General features: G+C 33.9%; 1 protein-coding gene across 1 annotated transcript; it reads left to right on the top strand.

The window, feature by feature from the left end:
- Positions 1–1286: 1286 nt before the first annotated feature.
- LOC107767799 (transcription factor LAF1-like) lies at positions 1287–4346 on the top strand. Its single transcript, XM_016586892.2, has 3 exons — positions 1287–1536; positions 2503–2632; positions 3549–4346. The coding sequence occupies exons 1-3, from the start codon at positions 1401–1403 to the stop codon at positions 4102–4104; spliced, it is 822 nt and encodes a 273-aa protein (XP_016442378.1). The 5' UTR covers positions 1287–1400; the 3' UTR covers positions 4105–4346.
- The last annotated feature ends 7184 nt before the right edge of the window (positions 4347–11530 follow it).

The following is an 11530-nucleotide window of genomic DNA, read 5'->3' as shown; positions in this document are numbered from 1 at the left end:
AATTCCTAAAAAAATTGCTCTACTAACTATTTGAGGTAAACCTATAAACAAGATCTAAAAAATTTTCATCGACAACACTAAGATTGTCCCATAATAATTATTGGATGGATCCTAAATTTTGTTCTTATCATCTATGCAATTGAACTTCTTCAAAATATGTTGAACTTTAACATATAAACGATTGAAGCACAGTCTAATTCATGCAAATTATGAAATATATTAAGCTCCTTAATTTTGTGATTAGAAGGTTGTAAAACATGCTTGTCTTACTCTGATGCAGGCTGCTCTACTTGACAGTGACAGGGAGGAAACATTAATGTTACTTGAGGATTCTTAGTGGGCGTCTCGACATAAAAATTGTGAAATTCTGGAAAAAAAGTGAATCTTTTTAAATGAAAATAGTATTTGGAAATTAGAGTTGTTTTTGGACATGAATATAATTTGGAGCTGTTTTTGAATTTTTATAAGTGGTTTGAAGTGAAAATTTTGAAAAACAACTTTTTGGTGTTTTTCAAATTTTCGAAAAATTCCAAAATTGATCTTCAAGTGAAATTTGAAATTTTCATGGCCAAACACTAATTCCGAAAAACATTATTTAAAAAATAATAATAATAATAATAATAATAATAATAATAATAATAATAATAAAAAAAATTTTTTTTTTTGAAAAAAAGAAAAGAAAAATTATGGCCAAACGGGCCCTTAATTGATTTCATTGAAAAGTTATCTCAACAAGTAATGAAAGGAAGAAGTTAATGAAGTAAATTAAAGCAACCTAGTGATCATTAAGGACAATACCCCTTTTGTCTTTCTAAAAATCTTTTTCCACCACCTCAAATTTTTCGGGGATAAATAGTCTAATGCAAATTATAACATGATGAGGGTGATTCAACAATGAGAGTAATAGTTTCAAAGAATCTAAGTGAAGACAATATACAAATATTTGATTCTTGAAAAGGCTATAGAAACAGTTAGTGGTGTCTGTCAATTAGTAGGTTTAAGCATGATAAATGACACAAGATATGTATAGTACTATAGGTGCAAGACTCATTTGTCTCTAGTGGTTCTTGTTAGTACAAAAATTCTTTGAGATGGACAACAATTCAATTGATTTTATATCTCTACGAGCCAATTAGATGATACTTTATTTCCTGTTTCACTTTCACTTTCCTATATTTGAGGAATTATCTCATGATATGGGAGGACAAATAGCTCCTTTTTCACTTATTCGTTAAGTATATTAATTTTTTTATTAATTGTTTTGGTGTCAACTAATCCTCCCATTAAATACCAGGTCGGCTAACCTCAACATCAAGTCTTCCACTGTCTCCTCTTTCTCTTAGAGACAACACAAAAAAATCATTTATCTTTTGCTTTCACTACATATTTGTAATACAAAAATGGGGTGCAAATTAGTAGACAAGACAAAGCAAAAGCACAAGAAGGGATTATGGTCGCCTGATGAAGATGACAAGCTCAAAAACTATATCATTAAGCATGGTCATGGCTGCTGGAGCTCTGTCCCCATTAATGCCGGTTAGTTAAATTCACAATATTCTTCATCTTCAAATAATTTTCAGAACATGCAACACATTAATTTGTTGCTAATTAACTGCGGCCAATAGTATATATATTGTTTCCTTCATATCTCTTCTTCAAGTGTAATTTTATACTTGGACCGTTCGACGCTACTCTCTAGTATAGAAATTTTCCGACGTAGATTTCTGGTGTCCTTAATTTAAGGTGCATGAAAATGTAAAAGAATGAAAAAGGATTGTTGTATCACATCCTTGTCAATGACAGCAATATCATGTTTTTTGAGGTTTGGAGATATGAGCATCACCATGATTGTTAACTCCTCTTCTTTTTTCTTTTTCTGGCAAAGTACAAAAAGATCGGTCGGTCGAAGTTAATTGCATTTGCTAATTAAAAAGTATATAAAATATGTATATTATATGTATATAATAAATATTTATACAAAAAATATACATTTTGTCGTCTATTATTTAAGAGAGGCTAAAAATATGCATTTCTCTTCTTCTTTTTGGTGTCTATTTTTAATATTTCACGAATGACTTCATTCCAGCTGTGATCAAATTAGCCAAGACCATGTCTAGTTGACGAGTGTATTCGAAAAAACAATAGAAAAGTTTTTTTTGTTGATGAGTAAAAGTTTGAAAGTATATAGTTTTTTTTTTTTGGGGGGGGGGGGGGGCAAAAATAGGATTATAATACGATAAACAAAAGTAAAATAGTACGATGGCTTATGTACGTAGAAATAGGCGTCAGCCGAGTTCGTTATCTTTGGCGCACTACTTGGGAATAGTTTTAAGTGTAACAACTTATAAGATGGCAGCAAGAAGTCAACAAACAATAGAATAGTTTTTGAGAAATTCAACACAAGGGAGAGAGAGAAAGAGAGAGGTTTATTAAGACCACGTCTAACATGTATTATCGTTGACATCAGTGGTATTCCTGTTAATATAATTAATCATTTTACAGGCTTGCAAAGGAATGGAAAAAGTTGCAGATTGAGGTGGATTAATTACTTAAGGCCTGGCCTAAAGCGAGGGGCATTTAGCTTAGACGAGGAAGAGACAATCCTTACCCTTCATGCCATGTTTGGCAACAAGTAAGATAATTTGTGTTATCAATTTGTTTAAATTTAATTTGACAACTTACTTAATTATATCTTTGATAATATCTCAAACAATTACTCTTATTCTTGTTTTATAGACCATAATGTAATGTCCAATTACACTTCTGGAATTCGAAGAGGTAGTCAGCTTTTTGACTGTCTCTACCATTTTAAATTAGAAAAACACAAGTATGTTGTAAATAATTCTTGTAAGTTGACTTCAAAACAATATCCTCTGAGGATTCACCTACTTTGCTGCCAGTTAATTATATTAACAAATATTTGCTATGATGGTCGACGGACTTTTTCTAAACACGGTTACGTGAATTTCTCAAGAGCGATAGAGAAAATAGGTTATTTTATTTATGAATTTAATTTATATAAACTAACAGTATTCATGATTTTCATATATTATCAGTTTCTAAAATAATTTATCACATTATTTTCAGGTTACTAATTTAGGCTTGCTTTATACAGTTACATGTCGTTTAGGTTTAAAACAAAACTAATATATTAGATCATTGCATAGACTATAAAGCCTTTGTTTCTTCTAAAATTTCTCAATTCTTGCAGTTAATTAGACATCAAACTATCTAGAGATTATGTTGCTCAGATTCTCCGAAATTGTTGTCGGATGCATGTCGGATCCTTCCAAAGTAGTGTATTTTTGAAGGATCTGACACGAGTACAACAACATTTTAGAGAGTCCGCACTACATAGTCTAGAGATCCTTTTTTTAAATCACTCTAAAAAAGGCTAAGGCGAATCACATGAGTTAGTTATATACATATAGGGTATCAAGGTTTTTATTTAGCAATAAAATATTTGGAATGAGTTTTACCACTCTTGAGAATCTGAAGAATGAAAGTGAATTCATTAGTTATAAGTATGTAATTAAGGTTATGTACAGGTGGTCTCAGATTGCACAGCAGTTGCCTGGAAGAACAGATAATGAAATAAAGAACCACTGGCACTCTTATCTAAAGAAGAGAGTGTCCAAAATGGCACAACAAACTACATCTGGAAACCGAGAATCGTCACCTTCTTCCAAGAAATTGATTACCCAAAATTCTAGTTTGGACTCATTTGAACACATAGAAGGATCATTGGCTGATTCAAATCAATCTGCTGACATTTCAAGAGAGCCTCAAAAGAGTAATTTACCCAAAGTATTATTCGCGGAATGGCTTTCGTTACATCAATTTAATGGGCAAAACTTCCAGAACTTTGATCCTTCCAATAATAACTTTGGCTATAATAATTCAGAGTTGCAAGACATATTCATGCACAGTTTGCCGATGAATGGCGGCAGCTATGTGAATGGCATAAATCAAGAAGTTAACAATGGGATAGTAGATGATATTTTTGAACCCCAACTCAAGTTTGAGGAATCCATCTCTGCAAATGGATTTGAGGAATTTATGTCGGGGGAATTCAGCATAAACGATGATGTGATGTACATATAAGTTGATCTTTTACAATCAATTTCAGATTTACACAATAGTGGTATTTAGTTTGGAGGTAATAAAAGAGAAACCACCAGTGTTAGGTCCTGTTTCTTCATTAAGTAATAGGGAAGCTTTCAGCAAAAGGTCTAGTTAGTGCTCATTTTTACAATAGATGTTTTCTCCTTTATTGTATTCCATGTTGTACAAATTAAACTCAAATTCATTCTATCTGAAATAAAAGGCTCTGAGAGTTTTAACTTGGTGGTCTTGTTAAACCAAAAAATGGGATTTCGGTCAAAGCTTTAATTTAGAAGAACTTGGGTTACTGATAATTAAAAGAATATATGAAAGAAAGTAATTTAGCTAGCAATAAGATAATCAGAAGAAAAGCAAGTAAATCGGTATATTCAGATAGTATTTTGTATCCCTACAATTGATCTGTTCTCTCCCTTTTATAGCTATTTTGAAGATATGCGTTTTGCTTTTGTCATAATAAAGTCATTATGGACAATTAAAGAAATTAAATGTTACGTTACATAATCATTGTATTTAATATAGATTCTCTAACATTTTTAGTATTTAAGGCTCATTAAATATTGTATCTGTACTCCCATGTAGTATTAGATTCATTTCCCTTGATTCTTGGACTTAAATAAGTATGAGCGCTGAGTCTTTTGGATAACCGATAGTGCCTCTTCCTTTGCCTTTGCTCGTATCTGTTGCAACTCGTGCCTCTTTGTCAGTTGTAACTCTTTGACCAGTCTATGTGTCATGACACGTCATCTTTCAATCACTTTAATATGTAAACTCAATTTTTTCCAATACAGATAGTGCCCCCACTTGCCATTTATTCATCAATTGAATATTTGGGAAGTGGAATTCATTAAAACGGGAATTTTTGTTACCATTAATGCTATAGCAAAATCAACACTTCATTTGTTACTTCCATTTAATGCTCTTCACGTGTGACACCCTTTTACTGGATCTACAACTTTGCAGCACTTTTTAGGGCTTTTTCACAGCTTCACTAATCACGAAGCATCAGTTCTCATTATGACTTTTCCATCAGTGCATCTTTTCCTTTGACGGTTGCTTCGTAGTATGAATATAATTTTCTTCTTTGTCTTTACCACATAAAGTTTTCTGATCATCTAATTTCTCAAATCTTTGTTTGTGCCTTCCTCGTACTATCATATCTTTATCAAACCCTAACCCTAGAAGGGTCCCCATTGTTGATAACCTAATACCCCCAGTAGGAGCAGAAGAGGAGGTAGGCTCCGTAATTTAGGATCTTCATCTATAGATGGTTCTTCTGTTCCTTCACCTAGTTCTGGCCACTCTTCTAGAACTAGGGGTTCTCTTTCACAAAGATCTTCTTCTAGGGGTAAAGAACCTTCTGAACCTCTTCGTGAACCTTTAGTAGAGGAGATAGTTCCTGCAAAATTATCTTTTTATAATGACAGAGAGTCTCTTAGAAACCAAGTATCTTCTTTAGATCGTGTTGATATCTATCCCACTCAAATTACTGAAGGTTTGATTTCTATAGTTCGTAGAGACTGCCATTGGAGTCATAATTTTCCTATTATCATTCCCAATCCGAATCAAAGAATTACTTCCTACTTAACCGGATTTTTCTTTGTCTATACGTACCCTTTTACTTTAGGATTCAGACCTGCGATTGATCCTGTTATTCTCGAGTTCTGTCATTTCTTTGATGTTTGCTTAGGTCAAATTGGCCCAATAATATGGAGGGTTGTTGCCTGTTTGAGGCATTTGACCAACACAGCCAGTGTGCCTTTTACTTTCCCACATCTGATCCACCTTTACTCCCCAAGACTCTTTCGCAATGGTGTTTTTACACTAGTAGCCAGAAGCAAAAGAGTTTTGGTGAGTGCTGAAGATGACAAAGACCGTGGCTGGTATGCCATGTTTGTTGCTGCCTCCACTGTTGGTTTAGTGGGTGATGACAACGTTCCCTTCCTTGAGAAGGAATTTTGCACGTGAGTCTTCTAACTTTCTCGTACCTTTTTCTTCAATTTTGTTGATTTTTATAATTTTGCTTTTCTTTTTCAGCAACCATGGGAATTGTGGAAGATGTTCCCAATTTCCGTGATTGGGTAGGAAAGCTGTTGAAGATTGCACCAATGGATGGTAGATCTTGGAAGACCCTTTCCCAACGATTTGGTTGGAAAGTAAAAACTCATGGTAAGAGCTTTTATTTTATTTTATCTTACATATATTTTTTATTTCTCTGAACTAATTTCAATCCTTCTTTCTAGCAGGATTTTCTATTCGAGGAGTTAGTGCCGAGGCGGTCACGGCTTCTCGTATCTCTTTGGAAAGGGCCAAAGAAATAATCTTGGGTTCTTCATCGAAAAGAAAAGTCGTTGATGACCAAGGCTCTAAAGAAGAGGAAGACAGGGGCTCTTTGGTAACAAGGCCACGGGCTCGAAGACGCATCATTTCTGATGATGAAGCAAAAGCATCCCCCACAATTCTATTCCTCTTACCGAGTCTGTTGAGGCCCCGGTTGTGATTCCTGATGATGATGATGATGTTGCTCCCGCTGCTGCTCATGACTCTGTTGAGCAGCTTTTTATCAGCGGGTTGGTAGTGAAAGTTTAGGACCAGTTTTTGATGAAGCACTGTGAGCACATGATTTTTGCCTCACACAAATTACTCCAAAAGAATTCCCAAAATTAGGTCTTTTCTTTAATTATTTATTATTTTTAGGAATTATTGCGTGATTTTTCTGATTGTTTGCATATATTTGTGGGCATGTTTAATTTTATTAATGCATTAAAAATACAAAAATATAGCATTGGCATTTAAGATTTGATTTTACATTTTTTGGAATTAATTAATAATTAGGAGTTTTACAAAAATAAAAATTCAGAAAAAATAATAATAACATATTTTTGTAATTTTAGTCAAATTGTGTGATTTTCTTTTAATTTGGCATTTAATTATTTGTGATAATTATTAGTTAGAATTAATTAGTATTTTTAAGTTAATTTGGTGTTTTATAATTAATTAGGATTTTAGTTTTAATTGTTGAAAAGAAAAAGGAAAAGAAAATTGAAAAGGAAAAGAGAATAAGAAGAGGAAAATCTGGTTGGGCCAATTTAGTCAGGCCCAAAACCAAAACTCAGTCAAACGCATTGAGAATAAGAAGAGGAAAATCTGGTTGAGCCAATTTAGCCAAGCCTAAAACCAAAACTCAGTCAAACCCATTAAGAATAAGAAGAGGAAAATCTGGTTGGGCCAATTTACTAATTGAGAAGCTAATAGTGGTAGGGTAGTATTTGCATTATCAAATTAACTAAAAGCACTAATTGAGTGGACAATTAAGTGGATGATTAAAGAAATAAAAAGTTGAATTGGTAGTGGAAAATGCACTAATTGAATGCCCATTTAAGGGAGCTGAAAATCATATTAGAGAAGAAAAAAAGATGGGGGCGGAGAGAGCGGTATACACTCGATATACACTCTGGATACACTGGATATACAGGGCAGAGAGCTAAGAAAACTTGGAAGAGATTCTGAGAGAGGGAGAACAATAAAAGAGGGTAGAAGGCTAGGAAATTCGGAGAGGTAGAAACAAAGAGGGGGGCGAAGAGAGCGGTATACACTCGATATACACTCTGGATACACTGAATATACAGGGGCAGAGAGCTAAGAAAACTTGGAAGAGATTCTGAGAGAGGGAGACAAGAAAACATTCTGAAAATACTGGAAAGAAAACTGGAATTTACTGTTTCATTGATTTCTATTTTCTGGTTTTCAATTTCGAATTGGCTGAAACCATCTTCCATATACTGTTTCATTGAACTATCTGGGGTTAATAGCTGGATTAAAACTGGGACTGTTTTGTTGGTGCTGGTGATTGCTGTTGTTTTTACTTCTGATCTCACCCCCTTTTGACTTTCATTTCCAGGTATTCCTTCATACCCTTTGCTAACAAATGAAGTGTCACAAGTTGGAACCAGATTGAATTTGTATACAGATTTGGATGTTCGAATTGGAATTTGAATAAGAGTCTTGTTTGAATGTTAAATTCTATTAGCTTCTGCTGTTTATACTTTTGTTTTCTTGTTATGATTCATGTGTTAAGTTGTCCAACTGTGCTCAAGGTATAGATTGTATACAACAATAGCTTCTGCTGAAATTTTGGCTATGTATGTATAGATTGTCTGGTCTTAACTGTAACCAATTGATGTTTCCATATAGTTTATGCCTTAGTTTAAAAGGGGATTATTGTTGATTGGTATATATAAAGTTCTTATTCATGCCCCGACTCGTTTTTCTCCCCTCCTCAACGGTTAAAAAGATTATGAGAGATCACTGGTAGGTATGGCTTCAGGGATTCGATCCTGAAGTCCTTGCTTGCAGCCGGCGTTGCCAAAATATTCAGGCCCTTCCGCTAATAAAATGGTTTAATAAAGCCTTGTTGTTTGGAAGGGACTTCTCAAGTACTTTAGTGTTAAATAATTAGGGTCTTAAAAATGGAAATTTGAGGCAAGCCATAGTTAGACACTTAGTAACAAATGGCTCTTGTATTAATTTCATAATGTAGAGGTAAAAAAATAAATATTCCTATAGAAACCTTTAGTGCCGTTTAAAATATTATCGTGATTGTGGACATGTTCGCATGACATTATTACGAATTTTCAAAAATAAATTAAGGTTCGCGTCCGCGTGACTTAGACTAAGTTTTTTTTTCTTAAATAAATTAAGTGTTGTGAATTGTGTACACGTACGCGTGACATGACTCTTGACACGCCAAACCACACAAGTATACGTATGCGTAACTCGATAATTCTTTAAGTACGAGTAAATCACGTAATTAAAAGCGGTAAAGGTAAAAATGCATGTAGTTTCTAAGCACATAATTAAATAATTTAAGCCAAGTATAAATGGTTAAGCGAGCGTGCTAGAACCACGGAATTCGGGAGTGCCTAGCACCTTCTCCCGGGTTAACAGAATTCCTTGCTCGGATTTCTGGTTCGCAGGCTACAATACAGAGTCAATCTTTTCCTCGATTTGGGATTCGAACTGGTGACTTGGGACACCATAAATTATCCCAAGTGGCGACTCTGAATCTTTAAATAAATGAATCTCATTTCGGATAATGTCACTTTAATTGGAAAAACTCCTTTATATACCTTCGGGTGTAGGAAAAAGGAGGTGTGACAACTCTGGCGACTCTGCTGGGGATCGAACCCAGAATCTCTGGTTCAGGGTTCAAGAATTCGAGCTTAGAATAATTGTTATAGTTGGCTTTATCCATTATTTGATTTTGTTACATGATCTGGGCCAAATGTGCTAATTGATTGCTTTTACCGCTTTGATATTCCGTGAACTGTATATAAATTGTTGTGAAATCCCTCCTCTCTCTGAGTCTCCTAAATCATGAAGAAGTGTGCACTTCGTGTGACTTCTTTTCTGTTAGAGTCATATTCCAAATTTAGAACGAGGTTCGGACAAGTTGCAAAGCTGGTGAAGCTTCTGTATTCCCGGTACGCTGCCCCCTCTCGGCTCGAGCTGTCCGCTCGGGTAAGCCAGGTCTAGAACAATAAACCCAGATTTTGAACCTAGAATAACTCAGCCTCATGTCGGATCCCTAGTAGGCACGTTTGTTTACATCATGTGCATTTGACTTTGGGACTCAACACAGGGGTTGGGTCCGTCTAGGACAGGTGTACCCAAAATAACAGACCATCTTGATGCACCCTATATGCTACATGTTGCATTTCTTTAAGGGTAAAAGGGTCATTTGGCGGACCAATGATAATTGAGAGCAAATGAAATGAAAAAAAAAGAGGCTGAAGTGTGAAGATAAATCGAGCTTGAAAATTCAAAAAAAATTGCACTTTTTCATTATTTGTCGAAAATCAGAAAATCAAAAAAAAAAAAAAAAAAAAATCCAAAAAGTTTTTGTATGTTTCGTCATTTTTCAAGAAAAAGCAAAAAATATGTGATTTCTATAAATTAGTGGTTTTTTTTATTATTCTCGCCCGTATCTAATCTGCCCGAACTACGCAAACCTGATTCTCGTCTTTCAGTGCGTGATACGTAGGCAACCCACATAGGGTCTGGTCTTCCTAGTAAATCTTAGGTTCTTGGCTTCGCGGGGTCATAGCCAAATTTTGCACTAGCCACCTTTTGGCCAAATAAGTCATTTTGCAAAAGTAGCCTCAATCATGTCAACCATGTGTCTAGTAAAGAATGCTTTTATCTCACATAGAGTTGGTTTAAGTTTTCTTATACATATGTGGATTTATTTACCGGAGTCTAAGCATGACAAACACCCGTTGACCATCCAGTCAGGATCGCTCAGTCGGGAGTTACTTAAGGAGATTTATTTTATTTTTATGTCCTGAGGTTGTTCTTCATTTTATGTCGTCTTTTACTTTCTACTTTTGTACAGTAATGTCAAGTCCTTTGTTATTGTTATTTTCTACTTTATATTTTCCTTTATTTAGAATACTAATTTTAGAAATGGAAAAAATTCGAGGTTGTTTTTCCTTTAGGCAATTAATATCTAGGACTTAAAATGGATATTTTTTATGTTCCCTTTAGTATATTAAGACCAAAATTCAAAAAAAAAAGAATTTTCTTTAGTACCCTTTAAAAGTTTTCTTTTAAGATATTAAATCCAAAAATCCAAAAAGATTTTCTGTTGAGGTTTTTCTTTGGGAAATTCATGAAAAATGACTTGAAAAAAAAAATTCTTTTATTTTATGACATTGTACATATAAGAAAAAGAAAACAACAATACTTTTTCTTTGGTTTATTTTCAGAGTTTCTTCCTTAGGTAATCAAAAATTCAAATTCAAAAACAATTTTTTTATCTTTTTCATTTCTTGTTTCGAAGTCTTTTCTTCAAGATATCAAGTGAAAATTCAAAATATTTTTCTTTGGTCTAGCCTTTAGATTTCCTTCTTAAAAAAGAAAAAAAAAATCAAAAAAATATTTTTTCTCTTGTAGGGATTTTCCTTAAAAAATTTCCATAGAGTATTTGTTTCAAAGAAAAAAAGGGGGGAAATATGTGCTCATTAAGCTTGAGTTTAGAATAGGTTATAGAGCGTTCAGTCTAGAAAATTCAAAAAAAAAGATTTGCTTCTTTTATTTCTCTTTTCTCATCGGATTAGTCACTAAGGTAAAAAGGGAAAAAAGAAGAAGAGAATGAAAAAGGAAATGTTGGTTTGTTACTTCGTTCCCGTTCTTCCAGAACTACGCAAAGATCTAATTCATGCGGCGTCATGATACGTAGGCAACCTACATAGGGTTCGATCGACTCATTCTTTTATTATTATTAAGAAATGAAATAAAAAAGAAAAAACAAACAAAAGAGAAGAAGAAAAAAAGATGAAATCAGGGGATGAGAGGGAGGAAAAAAGCGATAATCAGAAAGAGAAAAAGAGGAAAATGAGCGAGCTAA

Source organism: Nicotiana tabacum, chromosome 6 (genome assembly GCF_000715075.1).
Source record: "Nicotiana tabacum cultivar K326 chromosome 6, ASM71507v2, whole genome shotgun sequence".
NCBI lineage: Eukaryota > Viridiplantae > Streptophyta > Magnoliopsida > Solanales > Solanaceae > Nicotiana > Nicotiana tabacum.
This window is presented reverse-complemented; position numbering and strand designations above follow the sequence as displayed.

Bases quoted from the DNA above. Each gene is read 5' to 3' on its own strand.
- LOC107767799 (XM_016586892.2), top strand. From the start codon at position 1,401: ATGGGGTGCAAATTAGTAGACAAGACAAAGCAAAAGCACAAGAAGGGA. The intron at 1,537-2,502 runs GTTAGTTAAATT...ATCATTTTACAG, and splicing joins CTCTGTCCCCATTAATGCCG to GCTTGCAAAGGAATGGAAAA. The intron at 2,633-3,548 runs GTAAGATAATTT...GGTTATGTACAG, and splicing joins CATGCCATGTTTGGCAACAA to GTGGTCTCAGATTGCACAGC.